General features: G+C 31.4%; 1 protein-coding gene across 1 annotated transcript in view; it reads right to left on the bottom strand.

Annotated features, from left to right (window-relative positions):
- Positions 1 to 16,780, bottom strand: part of LOC114328978 (general transcription factor 3C polypeptide 1) — a 148,252-nt gene that overhangs the window by 86,898 nt on the left and 44,574 nt on the right. Inside the window, exons 7-8 of the mRNA XM_050647879.1 lie at positions 15,540 to 16,091; positions 12,390 to 12,694 (exon numbers count right to left, since the gene is read on the bottom strand). Coding sequence (XP_050503836.1) covers positions 12,390 to 12,694; positions 15,540 to 16,091 — 857 coding nt within the window. The remainder of the gene's footprint in view (positions 1 to 12,389; positions 12,695 to 15,539; positions 16,092 to 16,780) is intronic.

Genomic DNA, 16,780 nt, shown 5'->3' with positions numbered 1-16,780 from the left:
AACTCAAATAATAATATTTGAGTTATCCTCCCTCTCAAAAAGGTCCGGAACATTGTTTAATTAATCAAAATGTCATAAAATGAAGGAAAAAATCGATTTTTTTCTTCGTTTTTTGATTATAACTTTAAAAGTATTCATTTCCGAGAAAAGTTGTACTGACATAAAAGTTGCGTAATTAAATTTCCTGCAATATACAATTGGTTAAAAATTTAAAAAATAGTCACCCTTGTTGCAAAATAGCAATGTTTGCGAAAAAATCATACAAAAACAAGGATTCGAATTTTACGTTTTTCATCCATTTATGCTACACTTAGGACCTTCATATTTCGCCCAGAAAAACTTTATGATACAGCAAAACAATACTGTAAATTTCATTAAGATCGGTTAAATAGATTTTGCAAACTAAATTTTGCAATCCAGTTTTCGCAAAAAAAAATTCATTTTTTCAAAATGTTACAGGACTGAAAACGAAGCAGATAACAAGTTGAAATTTTTTTGCGTATAGAAGTGTACTGTACCTTTCATTTGCAATTTGCAAAATTAAAATTGATTAACTACCACGGCGTCAGGAATTTTTTTTAAATAAACATTAATTATTGGTGCTACGCGCAGGACAGCGGATAGTTTGCTCTGATTGGGCATTCCAATGACCTTTGATAATGATTGATACATTTTAATTTTTATTACATTTCGATATAAATAAATAAATTTGTTTATTGCAAAATAAAAACACATACTCTATCCTTTGAAATAACACTTTTTTAGCAAAAACTTTCTTTGTTCATATATTTTAACTTAGAGAATAAAAGTTTATTATTTTTAAACATATGCAATTGTTTAAAGAATATTTCACAAACAATAATAACATTAGTTTGATTTTTGTGGAATTAAAATATTAAAATACAACAAAATATAGAGTAAGAAAATAATATATTAGATAAAGATTGGAAGAAATTTTGGTGGAAATCAACTTGTGTGAATCGAACACCGCTGTCCTGCGCGTAGCACCAAAAATTAATGTTTATTTAAAAAATTTACTGACGCCGTGGTAATTAATCGATTTTAATTTTGCAAATTGCAAATGAAAGGTACAGTACACTTCTATAAGCAAAAAAAAATCAACTTGCTATCTGCTTTATTTTCAGTCCTGCAACATTTAAAAAAAAAATGAATTTTTTTTGCGAAAGCTGGATTGCAAAATTTATTTTGCAAAATCTATTAAACCGATCCTAATGAAATTTACAGTGTTGTTTTACTATATCATAAAGTTTTTCTGGATAAAATATGAAGGTCCTAAGTGTAGCATAAATGGTTGAAAAACGTAAAATGCCAATACTTGTTTTTGTATGTATTTTTTCGCAAGTATTGCTATTTTGCAACAAGGGTGACTATTTTTTAAATTTTTAACCAATTCTATATTGTAGGAAATTTAATTATGCAACTTTTATGTCAGTACAACTTTTCTCAGAAATGAATAATTTTAAAGTTATGATCAAAGAACCAATAAAAAAATCGAATTTTTCCTTCATATTTTGATTATTTAAACAATGTTCCGGACCATTTTGAGTGGGAGGATAACTCAAATGCTATTATTTGAGTTATTTTCAAGCAATTTCTGCAAAAAAATTTGAGTCGCCTCTCAACGTCCATCTCAAAACAGATGCGCGTTATAACAATAATTGAAGTATGAGTGAAGAAAAGCCAAGTATCACTCGTTTCAATTACGTGTGTTGTCAACACGGTTCTCGATGACACTTATCATTCGATTTGGCAGAGAACTGATCACGTTTTGGACGTTCCTTTGGGGAAAGTAGCCCATTCCTCAATGAGAGCCGATCGTAGCTCTTCACATGTTGTTGGAGCAGGTATAAGACGTCTTACACGCCTTTTGAAAAAGATTCTTATATGCTCAATAAGATTAAGGTCTGGACTTTGAGCAGGCCAGTTTATTTTTGGAATACCAATATATTCACGGTACTGTGTTAAAATTCCTTGCCGTGTGTGGTCTCACATTATCTTGCATTAGCTGAAAACCTTTGCCAATAAAATCAGAATATGGCATCACCCGACGTTGTAAGATTTCCGTTCCGATTGCCGAAAAGCAACCCGGCATGACCGAATGCAGGCTGTATAACGTTTCCAGCCCTTCTGTAGACCATATTTCCACCATATTTACTATAAATATATAAATACACTCATCCGTCAACAATACTTTTTCCAATTGTCTATTTAGCCCGATCAGGGGACGCAAAATTTTACGAAAACCTCAAAAAAAAATGAAGGAAGGATAAAAATTTGGGAATAGGTAGTTGAAATTATCTATTATTACATAAGAAAAAGTTTACAATTCTACATCCCCTCCATTTTACAAAAATTGGAAATGCGGGGTGAAAAATTTTTTCTCGGGGGTGAAAAAATATACGTTTAAAATAAGTCCGGAATTGGATAAAATGACTAATTCTAAGTAACTTTTGTTCTATAGAGTTTTTTTTATTAAGCCAATACTTTTCGAGTTATTTGCGAGTGAATGTGTACATTTTTAACCAAAAACAAAATGTTTTTGGACGGTTTTTCGGAGATAACTCAAAAAGTATTTTAGCGAAAAAAATATTCTTAGTAAAAATATAGCTTATAAAAAATTGAAAAAAATGGTGTATGCGTGAGGTCTGCGGACCCAGTAGAAGCAGAGTTGCAGCTAATGAAATGTAGGTTCTTCTTCGTTAAATTCCAAATCGAATATTTCAATGTGAAATAACCAAAAAACGGAGCACTTTTCGGGGAAAATTAATTACAACTTTTTTAAAGTGTTTAAAAGAAGGTTTATTTTTGTTTTTTAAAAAACTTCTAACATTAAAAGTAAATGAGTTACGCTCAAAATATTGTTGGTCCCTTTTCTTTTTTGATAAAAAAAATGGCGAAAATCACCCCTTAATTAGCTTCTCAAATAAAATTAATCGTTACCGCTTTACAAGTTACTTTACTCATGTATTGTTTATATTATCTGTAAGTTTCATTGGTTCAAAGTGCTCAGTTTTGAAAAAAATTGGGTTTAAAATAAAACATTTTTTTAATTTTGAAAAAATCGTAATTGTTTATGGAATTAACTTAAAAACAATTAGGAATATCAAAGAACAATCTGACCCCAAAAAAATAAAGGAAGGATGAAAATTTGGGAATAGGTAGTTGAAATTATTTATCATTATATAAGAAAAGTTTACAATTCTACATCCCTTCCATTTTTTAAAAATACAGGGGAATACCTCCCTCTCGAAGGTGAAAAATATACATTCAAAATAAGTCCGGAATTGGATAAAATGACTAATTCTAAGCAACTTTTGTTCTATAGAGTTTTTTCCATAAGTCAATACTTTTCGAGTTATTTTCAAGTGAATATATTCATATTTAACAGAAAAAAACATGTTTTTGGACGGTTTTTCGGAGATAACTCAAAAAGTAAGTATTTCAGCGAAAACAATATTTTTAACAAAAATATAGCTTATAAAAAACTGAAAAAATGGTGTATGCTTGAGGTCTGTAGACCCAGTAGCAGCAGAGTTGTAGCTAATGAAAAGTAGGTTCTTCTTCATAAAATTCCAAATCGAATATTTCAATGTGAAATAACCCAAACACGGAGCATTTTTCGGGGAATTTTATTTCAACTTTTTTAAAGCGTTTAAAAAAAGGATTATTTTTGTTGTTTTGTTAAACTTGTAACATTAAAAGTACGTGAGTTACGCTCAAAATATTGTTGGTCCCTTTTATTTTTTGGTAAAAAAATCGCGAAAATCACCCGCTAATTAGCATTACAAATAAATTTTATCATTACCACTTCACAAGTTACTTTGCTTATGTATTATTTATATGATCTGTAAGTTTCATCGGTTCAAAGTGCTTATTTTTGAAAAAGATGTAGTTAAAATGGCTTGAACGAGTAACTAATCACGAGTTTAGGCAAATTTTGAACAGCCATAGCATAATCAATTTTAGTAAAACAAGAAAACAGAAAAGGAAAAATATTCAGAAAAGCAAAACGTACATTTTATTACTCTCTAAGATTTCTGGAATTACTAATAATTTTTAAGTTAATTCCATGCACAATTCCATTTTTTTTTCAAAATTAAAAAAAATGTTTTTTTTATACCCAATTTTTTTTTTAAAACTGAGCACTTTGAACCAATGAAACTTATAGATAATATAAACAATACATAAGTAAAGTAACTTGTGAAGCGGTTACGATTAATTTTATTTGGGAAGCTAATTAGGGGGTGATTTTCGCGATTTTTTTACCAAAAAAATAAAAGGGACCACCAATATTTTGAGCGTAATTCACTTACTTTTAATATTACTTCTTCTTCTTCTTTCTCATAATCCTTAGTGCCCTTCAGGGCGTCGTATGTCGGGTTCCGCGTTTTATCCACTTCTTCCAATTGCTTCTATTGGTGGCCAGGTTCTTCATATCCCTCATACTGATGTGTCTCCTTTCACCTATATCTTGGATCTGGTCCATCCATGTCTTCCTCGGCCTTCCCTTTTTTCTTTTGTTTCCCATTTTGGCTTCATGTACCTTCTCTTTTAATATTACAAGTTTAAAAAAACAGAACAAAAATAAACCTTTTTTTAAACACTTTAAAAAAGTTGAAATGAATTTTCCCCAAAAAGTGCTTCGTTTTGGGGTTATTTCAGATTGAAATATTCGATTTGGAATTTGATTAAGAAGAACCTACTTTTCACTAGCTGCCACTCTGCTTCTACTGGGTCTACAGACCCATTTTTTCAATTTTTTATGGGCTATATTTTTGCTAAGAATATTTTTTTCGCTAAAATACTTACTTTTTGAGTTATCTCCGAAAAACCGTCCAAAAACATGTTTTATTTTGTTAAACATGAACATATTCACTCGCAAGTAACTCGAAAAGTATTGACTTAGTGAAAAAACTCTATAGAAGAAAAGTTGTTTAGAATTAGTCATTTTATCCAATTCCGGTCTTATTTTGAATGGTATTTTTTTCATCTTCGAGAGGGGGGTATTACCCTCCATTTTTGTAAAATGGAGGGGATGTAGAATTGTAAACTTTTTCTTATATAATAATAGACCATTTCAACTACCTATTCCCAAATTTTCATCCTTCCTTTATTTTCTTTGGGGTGGTCAGATTGTTCTTTGATCGGGCTAATTGTCCAATTGACGGATTCACAAGCAAATGCAAATCTGCGTCTTTTGTGAGTAGCAGTAAGTAATGGCTCCGTTGTTGAATTGGAAACTGTCAAATCATATTATCGTAACCTTTGTCGAACAGTAGAAACACGGATTTATGGGTCCTCGGGCTTACTGAATATGGCTTTGGAGCATTCTAGAAGTTTGCCTCGCAATGCAGCAATAGGGAGAATGCGATCTTCTCTGTCTGTTCTCTTCTTTTTAACACCCGCACCGGGTTGCCGTTGATGCGATTTGGCCTCAAGAAATAGTTCTCTGCACAATTGCACAACAAACATTCAATCGTTTTATCACAACCCTTTGGCATGCTCCAATTTCCAGAAATGTAACAATCTGAACAGACTTTCGATATTTTGCCATCTTTATTAAGAAATAAACTTCACTGTAAGCGGAATAGTGTAACACTAAGATATCTCAGAAACTCTAGAACACTACAATAGTACACACAGTTCTCAAAACAATAATAATAATAATAATAAATGTCTTTATTAGTATTCCAAAAATTATACAACAAAACAAAAATATTAATTGGTCTGTAGGGCGAGGTTCAGCTTGTACATCATTGAAGGACAGCAATGTACAGCTGCTCTTCCACCTAACCCCCATTTCCTAATAGAAGGGCGAAAAACTATATTTTGTATATAAATATACTTACATATACTGATACTACTAGATAGTATGCAAATTAGGTACTCTAAAAATCGTAGGCTTGGCATTACTGCTCAGATAACAAATATTTAAACATTTTTTCCTTAAAACTATGTCCGGATAATGTACGAATATCATAATCAAAATTATTCAAATGACTCGCAATTGAAAAAGAAAATGAGCGTTTGAAAAAATGCGTTACGTGACGTGGTAAAGAGAGAGTGTTCCTATGTCTTAGATTAAGGTTATGGACATCAGTTCTATAAGTTATTCTATTGTATAGGTAAGGAGGTACCCCTTCCCGAAGAATCTTATGGTAGAAACATAAAGCATGAAGTTTTCTGCGGTCTTTCATGTTTAACCACTTATTTAAAGTAAAAGTATGGCTAATACTTTGATACTTTCTAATTCCAAAAATTAATCGCAAACAGGAGTTTTGTAATTTCTGTATTCTCCTAGAATCAGTCTCAGTAAGGCATGAGTTATAAAGCACATCGCAATAATTTAATTTTGATAAAATTAAAGATTCACACAACAAGGATTTGGTAGCACTGTTTAATATATTACGACTTTGGTATAGAAGCTTAAGTACCCCGTATGCTCTTTGTAAACAAAGACTAACATGGTGTGTAAATCTTAAGTCTTCATCCAACCAAACCCCCAGGTTTTTTACCTTTTTGCTAAAAATCAAGTTACCATTTTCTAAAAGCAGTTTATTTGAGTAAGTTTCTAAAAATATTTTTCGATGAGAGGATCTACCAAAAACAATAGCCTGAGTTTTGGACGCATTCAGTTTTAGGCAATGATTTTGGGAAAAAATCTGCATATTTAATAAATCATAATTTATTGCATGAACTGCTTGTTCACACTCGTCTAAATTAAATGACATATAAAGTTGTGTATCATCAGCATAGTAGTGTTGAGTGCAAGACAAAAAAGCAGAAGGAAAATTTGATGTATACACAGAGAATAAAATGGGACCTAGTATCGATCCTTGAGGAACACCATTGTTAAGTTCTAAAAAAGAAGAAATTTCTTGATGAAGTTTTACAGCTTGATATCTATTTGATAGATAAGATTTCATTAACTCGACTGCTCCTTCATCTAACCCAGAGAACTGTAGAATATAGGATAATAAATCATGGTTAATTGTATCAAAGGCTTTCGAGTAATCCAAAAGAATTAGAATTGATATTTTATTTTGATCATAAGCTTTGAAGATGTCATCAGTAATGTTTACTAAAGCAGACAGACAACTATGCCCAGACCTGAAACCGGACTGTATAGAAGGAATAATTTTATTCTTATTTAAGTGAGTACTTAACTGATTTTCAATTACCTTTTCTAGAATTTTGGATAATGTTGGCAGAACACTTACAGGTCTAAGATCATTTAAACTATTAGGAATTTTAGTTTTAGGTAATGGAATAACATGCGCACGTTTCCAGTTATTAGGAAAAACAGAATGTTTTAAACAAAAGTTGATAATATGCGTGATATACGGAAGAAGATAGGGAATACACAACTGTAATGTTAATATGTTAATACCATCATGTCCAACAGCTTTACTCTTTATCTTATTTATTATATATAAAATATCAGTTTCAGAGACTGGTTTAAAATTAAGCAATTTGTTAAAATAAGTTTTAACATTGTTTTGATAAAACATTTTTGTATCTAAGTCCTCTTTCATTTTTGGTATAACTTCAATAAAGTGTTTATTAATGTCATTTATATTCCATTTGCTACTTACATCAAAACTTTTCTCATGCTTATCGTCATTTATCAAATATTTTAAATTGCTCCACATATCTTTGGCAGATCTAACATGAATATTTTTAAAAAATGATTTTTTTTCTTTTATAGTGACTGCTGATACTAAATTACGTAATTTTTTGTAGTTATTCCAATGTGCAATATTTTTAGAAATTTTGTAACTTAAAAATGCTTTGTCCCTATCCAGCATTAAAGCTCTAATCGTATCAGTCAGCCATGGAGCATATTTCTTTGTAATCCTGTAAGTCCTAATTGGGACATGAATATCAAGCAATGTAACAATATTTTCAGACAAAAAAGTTACTTTACTATCTACATCTGTGAGGTCATAAATATTTCTCCATGGTATGGACTCCAGATCAGATTTAAATTGATTATAATTTAAGTTTTTAAAGTTACGACCAGTAATAAATTTTGTTTTATTGGTTTTAACCTCACAACTTACCTTTAACATTATTCTTTCATGATCACTTATTTCAGGAATATGTTTTATTTCAACTGAAATTATTTTATCCTCACTTGATGTGATCACATAATCCAGTAGGGTGGATGTAGATTTTGTGATTCTTGTTGCTTGATTTACCAGCTGTTTTAACCCAAGACCATTTAATAAATCAATAACGAATTGTGTAGAATAATTGCTAAAGTTTAATAGATCAACATTAAAGTCACCCAAGCACAGTATATGATCTACTAAGGGCAATATTGAAGATACAACTGTTTCAAAAGAGTCGAAAAAAGTTTTATAAAATATTTCATTGGGATTATAGCACACACCGATTGCTAATGTTTCATTTTTAAACGAAAGTTTTAACCATATCTGTTCTATTTCATTTGTTGATTGTATAATGTTATAATTTATATTACTCTTTAAATAAACTCCTACACCTCCACCCGTAGTATTTCTATTTCTATCAACTCTTACAAACTGATAACCAGGAATATCAATAATATGATTAGAAACACCTCTACTTAACCAGGTCTCACTTACACCTAATACGTCCAAATCATTATCCAGAAAAAGCCTTTTTACATCATTGAAATGAGCAACTAAAGATCTAGAATTAATGTGAGCACATTTTAGATTATTCATGATTTGCTTAAATCGGATGCATATATTATATATTTAAATAACATTTCTTACAAATAGTATCAGTGGCTGCTTATAAATTATAATTAACAAAAAATCTCCCCAAATTACCTGTACTAATTGTAGTAAATATCAATACAATCAATTCCACGAAGCTTTGTTGATTCATAACTAACTTATACAGCCGGCGATACACATAAATACCTGTTATTAGCACAATGGCATACCAGTAACTAGCAAGCGCCAACTTCTGCACCCAAACTGGCAAGTGTGAACGTTTCCGTGTGAACGAAAAACTGCAAAATACACTTTCAAAATGTTTTTGAAAAATCTATCGGATGGTACCAAACACGACCCCCCACGAAGGTGGGGTGGGGGTTACTTTAAAATCTTAAATGGGACCCCCAAATTTGTATTGTAGATTTGTTTTTTTTTTGCGTAAAAATGAGCAACTTTTATTCGAGACATTTTTTCGAATTATGGATAGATGGCGCTATAATCGGAAAAAACGATTGTTGGAAATGGAAAATTAAATTAAAAAATGGAAAGCGCCCCGTAAAATGGAAAATTTTACTTAACTTTTTTTGATTTTAGGACCTAATAATCACAACCCAATAGGTCCTCATAACGCTCGAGTGACTGCAAATTTAGCATATTTTGCTCCCCTACCACAACAGGAAGGGGGAAGAATCGATTGGTTCAAAGCAAATACACTCGGGTGCAAAAAAATCGATCCACTGAAAATTTGATCATTTTTGATGTCTCGAATTTCCTAAACCTGTTGTCCGATTTAAGAGATTTTTTTACCATTTTATAGCCTAATTCATTAACAATATCGCTGTAATAATATTGTTGCTAGACAGGTAAACTGTCATTGTATACCGGGTGTACGAATCAAACTGTGTTTTTTTCTCAAAGTTCGCAGCACCCTGTGGACTATCCTAGCATTTATACAGTTTTGAAATTAAAACCCAACTGTAGCCTCAGGTTTTCTTAACATTCTGTTTTTAGATTCAATCGCTTATGTTGGATAATAAAAAAGTTAGGAACTTTAACAACTGGGCATGTTCGGCATCAGTACAGGGTGTATCTAAATAAGTGCGACAAATTTTAAGGGGTAATTTTACATGAGAAAATGCTGACAGTTTGCTTTATAATCATATGTCCGCAAACGCTTCGTTTCCGAGATACGGGATGTTCAATTCTTTTTTACAAACTGACAATTTATTTATTGCTTTAATACCAGTTAAGATATGCAAATCAAATTTGGTTGGTTTTAAGATGTAGTTATTGCACATTTTTTTGACATACAATTAAGAATTTTATGTTTACCATTGCCGTGTATACGGGTATTTGATCGGTCATAATACCCGTTTGCGCGCTAATGGTGAATATTAAATTCTTAATTGTATGTCAAAAAATGTGCAATAACTACGTCTTAAAACCCACCAAATTTGATTTGCATATCTCAACTGGTTTTAAAGCAATAAATAAATCGTCAGTTTGTAAAAAAATGAACACCCCGTATCTCGGAAAGCGTATCTCGCGTTTGCGGACATAAGATTATAAAGAAAACTGTCATTAAAGTTACTAAACCTTAAAGTTTGCCGCACTTATTTCGAAACACACTGTACTGATGACGAACATGGCCAGTTGTTAAAGTACCTAACTTTTTTATTATCCAACATAAGCGAATGAACCTAAAAACAGAATGTTAAGACAACCTGAGGCTATAGTTGGTTTTTAATTTCAGTATTTTATAAACTCTAGAATAGTCCACAGGGTGATGCGAACTTTGAGAGAAAAAAAAACAGTTTGATTCGTACACCCGGTATACAATGACAGTTTACCTGTCTAGCACAATATTATTACAGCGATATTGTTAATGAATTAGGCTATAACATGGTAAAAAAATCTCTTAAATCGGACAACAGGTTCAGGAAATTCGAGACATCAAAAATGACCAAATTTTCAGTGGATCGATTTTTTTGCACCCGAATGTAGTATTACACAATTCTTAGATTGGTATTAAATGATTTACATCGTGTTTTTTGTAAAAAATTATAAGTTTGGAACATCCTCAGTTTTTACAAAAAGCACGATGTAAATCATTTAATACCAATCGATTCTTCTCCTTCCTATTGGGTAAGTTCTTTGACTGAGGTGGGCGTTGCCACCACATGTTGTATTTTTCCATATCTAATTTTTATTATATTATATTGTAGGTCAGTTCTATGTTGTGGTCCTGTATTAGCTGATGATGACTCTTGTTGGGCCGAAACTCGTCCTTTTGTAAGGCTTGTAAGACTTAGTTCCATGTGGTGAGACCGTTCCCGTCTGAAAAAAATTCTGATTCGGCTTCTTTGTGGATTCCTATTCAGAAATGTCCCCTTTAAACAAATCTGAATGGTGCCGGGCGGAATTTTTGGGCAGAAATTGTTTAAACATTTTTTTTAAACAAATACAAATGATCACCTTTTTTTGACATGAAGAATATTTTTTTTGGGGTCATTCTAAACAAGAAAGGTATCTTGTGATTTTTCTCAAAAATTTGCGATTTAAAATCGGAAAAATGCGAAAATACGCATTTTCAAGGCTAAACACTCATATTTAAATTAGTATTTTTGAGGTTGCCAAGTACTTGAATTGTAGTTTAAACATTCATTTTCAAGATTCTGCAGACTGATCGGGTCTAACTTAAATTTACACCGTTGTTATTTAATTGTTAATTATGCGTGTCCATCCGATTTTTTTGCCGGTGCGGGGCGCACTATTTCCAAAAATCTCCTATTTTCCTACGAAAAATATATTTTTTAGATTTTTTGGGACATTCTAAACAAAATAGGTTTCTTGTCATTTTTCTCAGAAGTTAATAGTTTTAAAGTTATAAACGATTTAAAATCCGAAAATTCGGTTTAAATCGCCTTTAACTTTCAAACTACATATTAACTTTTGAGAAAAACGACAAGAAACGTATTGTATTTAGAATGTCCCAAAAAATCTACAAAATATATTTTTCGGAGGAAAATAGGAGATTTTTGGAAAAAGTGCGCGCCGCACCGGCTAAAAATTTGGATGGACACGCATAATTAACAATTAAATAACAACGGTGTAAATTGAAGTTAGACCCGATCAGTCTGCAGAATCTTGAAAATGAATGTTTATACTACAATTCAAGTACTTGGCAACCTCAAAAATACTAAATGAGTTTTTAATTTTAAGCCTTGAAAATGCGTATTTTCGCATTTTTCAGATTTTTAATCGCCTATAACTCGAAAATTATCAACTTCTGAGAAAAATCACAAGATACCTTTATTGTTTAGAATGACCCAAAAAACCTAAAAAATATTCTTCGGGTCAAAAAAAGGGATCTTTTGTATTTGTTTAAAAGTATTGTTTAAACAATTTCTGCCAAAAATTTCGCCCGGCACCCTTCAGATTTGTTTAAAGGGGACATTTCTGAATAGGAATCCACAAAGAAGCCGAATCAGAAATTTCTTCAGACGGGAGCGGTCTCACCACATGGACTAACTGAACTTTTTAATAAAAAATTTTTTTGTGGTACATTCTTAGAGTCTAGTACTTTGTTACCTCTAGACCACATTTGTGAACTATGGATACTTCTCTTCATGTTAAAGATAAAAAAATACGAACACTTACCGAGTTTTGTTTCTTCATCTACCATTAATTTCAGTAACGTGAAAATGTCTACAATTACTCCCATTGCGTTAACTAAATTCAAAATAATATTAATGCGTTGCAGAACCCGCTCCGTAAATGAATGATCAGTAACTAAATAAGGGATTGCTAAGTTATACTCCGGAGGAGTTGTGGAAAGTAAAAACTCCGTCTTTACTCCACGATCTTCCTCTTGAAAAACGAGAGTTGGATTCTCTCCCATATAATTCAATTTATCTGCAAACCATGAACTATTTCTGGTTGGAACTAAATCTGGAAAAGCTGTCCTGAAAATAAGGTTTTTTTCAATTAGTATTTTGAACAATACAATTTCATAATAAAGGAAAAGACAAACAATTTTTTTTGTGTGAATTTGATGGCCTTGGGTGAGCCAATTAGCAAGACAATTTATTTTAAAAACAAACAATTTTTTTTCAATCAGAGCAATTTTTCTGTATTTCTAACTCTAAATATATGTACATAAACTAATATACTACTATCTAAAAATACACTGTTTTGGATGTAAATATTCTTTTTGTATTTTTTCTTCTTTTTTCTTGTTCTTTTTTTTTCAATTATAATATACAATAATTACTTAAATCTACAGGGTTAAAAAATTAACAACAAAACAAACATGTTTGTTTTTTTTTAAAACAAACATACCTGTTTTGTTTTAACAAAATAACTTAAATACAGGGTTAATTATATTGCTACAATTTATATTTACAGTTTTTGATATGTACGTAAATTGTTTTTAATGTATTAATATCTTCAGAAAAAATCAAATTGTTCAGGTAGACGGGAAGTGGAATTTTTAAAATATTAAGATTATCATAAAAATTGTTTATATGATATTTACTGATTGATGGAAACATTCGAGGAGAATATGTAGTAGATCATCTTCTTTTCCACACTCACAGTTAGGTGACTCTGTGAGACCCAAACTGGACATCTGGAGGGGGGAAGAGCGTGATTATATCTCAATCTATTTATAACTCTTATGAAATGGCGATTTGATACAGAATGAAACCATCTTTTTATGGGAATTTCAGGCTGCATGTGTTTGTAAATACTTCCAGTTCTCGTGTTTCGATAACACGTTTGCCAGTTTTCTTTTTGATGTCGTTTACTAATAATATCAATATCCGAAATGGGTAATAAGTTCAAGGGAGGTTCTTCGCCTATTTCTAGGCCGGATTTGGCTAGCCTGTCTACTATTTCGTTACCCCTAATGCCCGCGTGTCCCTTTATCCATGATATAATGATGTTTTTTTCCTAAATTTGGAATTTTATTATAAAGAGTCATAATTTCCAGTTTTATATGATTTAGTTGTTGGGACTTATGTACGTAAGTTAGTCTGTCAACGACACTCTTACTGTATGTAAATATTATGCAGCTATAGTGTTTGTTACTATATGTATATGTGTCTTAAAGCAAAAAGTATCGCTATCATTTCAGCGGTGTATATCGATGATCAAGGCAATTTGAATAATTTTTTAAATACACTTTGAATATTGATTATTGCAGATCCTATTTTGTTTTGTACTTTGGATCAAACTGTATAGTAAAACTGATAATGTGGCCATTTATGAAGTATAAATGATTGAAAAACGGCTGGATTTAAATTAATATCCATAAAAAAGTATTAATTTGTTTTGAGAAAAGATCTTCTAATCCATGGGAATACATAGGTGAAGCTTGATTTTCATAAGTATAGAAAGTACTTCGGTATTGAGATATTTTCAAGTAAATATCTACAAGAAGTGAACATTTTTTCTTTGTCCAATATTTATGAGTTAGATCTAAAATTGATAACTTATGTATATCCTGCAGATAGTTTGTGTTTTTTCCTATGGTTCTAGTAATGAATTTATCACTTAAAACTGTCGTCGAAATTCCAGGGGTGGTTCTATCGCCTCAACTTCCATTGCATTAACGAGTGTAGACTTCAAATATCCAAGACAAAGTCGAAGGCATTTATTTTTTTGTCAATAATAATTTATTGTCAATATTATTGTCAATAATAATAATTTATTTTTTTTGTCAATAAGTCAAACAATAAGGAATGCACGTAATTTTCCCCTTGTTGCCATATTCCAAATTTTTGAAAAAATATATAATGAATAATCAGATTTTTTGACATGACATTCCTATTACAGCGAGCAATTCATTGGCTTGAATTAGGGACGAGTTTATATGACGTCATTATTATAGTTGGGGAGATTTTAAATGGTAACTGACGTCTGTCATAATATTGGAGGTTAAATATAATGTCAAATTTTTGTTTTCAAATTATACTTTATTTATTTAGTTTATATTTTAACGACAGTTCATTATTTACCCAATTTTACTTTCCCTTCCCTATCCTTGATTGGTCGATTCGTAATAGTTTTGTTGTATGGTAGGTTTAGTTAGGCGTTAATTTTAAAAAACGCTGCTGGCTAAGTGGGCACAGCTCCCAAAGGCCATAAAAGAAGAAAAAAATAAAAAGAAATAATACATAACCTTCTATACGACAACATGACTTATATTCAGAGATATGTAAAGACAATAGGGATATGTCACTCAATGCATCGGGGTGTAACGCCGATATCAAGTACGGTGGTCTAGCTATCTTTGTCTGTCGTGCGAGTGTGAGCGTATCTACCAAGAGGTGGAAGTAATGGAACGACACTAACGACAGTTACACAGAGGCGGCAGCCATAATATGCTAGAGAGAGAAAGTTAAGCGCCGGTAGAGATAGATAGACCATCGACCCGAACTGCTCCGCGTTACGCTATTTTTCCGAGTTGGCCAAATCTATGTGTATAAGATCTTTGCTTATATTACAGATAATGAATCAGATAAAATTACTGCAGAATTATAGGATGCTAACTTGAAATAAATTAAAGCCTCATATACCGCCGCAGCCTCGGCACTAAAAATTTGAGAAATTTGTGGGTAGTTTGAAGATTTTTTCTATAAATTTATCTGGAATATAAAAGGCACAACCAGTACCATTTGAACTTTTGGATGCAATAAGTGTAATTCATTATAGTAAAATCACAAGTCATCTGTTTTTATTTGCTTTTGAATTAAAAAACCCTTATAAATAAACAAATTAATTTGCTAAGGTCAAAATAATACTTACTTTTCCCCGTCTGGTTTACTATTCGACAATTGTTGCAACACTTCTTTCTCTCCCAAAGCTGCCCTTAATAGCAGACGTTTTATATTGATATCAAAATTATATTTTTTAACATAGAATTCTGTAAAATTAGTTTTAACTTCTGGCGATCTTACGCAGGAAACTATATCATTAAGAATGTCGTTAATATTGAATAAATAATTATGATTTAGAGATATATAAGTTAAATTTATGGAATATCTTTTAATTAATTCAATATTCAATAATGGAATTTTACTCCTGGGTTCGGTAAGATCAATTTCTCTATTAATTAAAAATCTGCAATCAATATATTGCGGCTTTTCAATATGCAAAAAAATGTTTGCGACTATTTCGACTTCTTGTGAATTTGTTTGTGGTTTATTGTTTTGCAAGTTTTCTTGCTTTTTTCTAGCTAGTGCCGCTTTTTGCCTTTCTATCATTTTAGCTTTTATGGATGACATCTTCACCGTAGGCGTCACATCAACAGAGTTATTTGACGCGGATTGCTCAGGCTTTACTGACTTTGTTTTGTACCTGAAATAAACAGGATAGTTAATAAGAGGAAACCAAATAAATATGTGTTCTTTTAAGTGATAGGCCAGGAAATAAAGCACTAAAATCGCCTAAACCAATAACCTTTTTAAGTTAGACGAATCGTTATGAAACCTATTGCATTCAATTCGCGAGATCTTCAGGAAAATTCTTGAATACTTAGCATGAGGGACAAATAAAGACTGCATTGTTGTACGCGGAAAATACATTTTTCAAAATGAATCTCAAAGTCTCAAAGCATTGTTTATATAGGGATAGGTCAGTCCAATAGGAAAATTTGTTTGATTCAAATTGGGACAGTCACCAGATGTCCCCACAATTTCTGTCAGGGTCGCAACGTCAAAATGCATAGACACCAAGTTGGATACGATCCTATTCATAACACCCCAACTCGCATACATATCAAAAAAAATAAAAATATATGGAAGAATATATTTAGAAATTGAATTAATGATGTCATGCTATTATATAATATAATGTATAGTAGCATGACATCATTAATTCAATTTCTAAATATACTCTTCTATATATTTATTTTTCTTAATATGTATGCGACTTGGGGTGTTATGAATAGGATCGTATCCAACTTGGTGTCTATGCATTTTGACGTTGCGACCCTGGCAGAAATTGTGGGGACATCTGGTGACTGTCTCAATTTGAATCAAACATAT

The sequence above is a fragment of the Diabrotica virgifera genome, chromosome 3 (assembly GCF_917563875.1).
Source record: "Diabrotica virgifera virgifera chromosome 3, PGI_DIABVI_V3a".
Lineage (NCBI taxonomy): Eukaryota > Metazoa > Arthropoda > Insecta > Coleoptera > Chrysomelidae > Diabrotica > Diabrotica virgifera.
The sequence above is the reverse complement of the archived record's forward strand: the minus strand, read 5'-3'. Positions and strand labels throughout refer to the sequence as shown.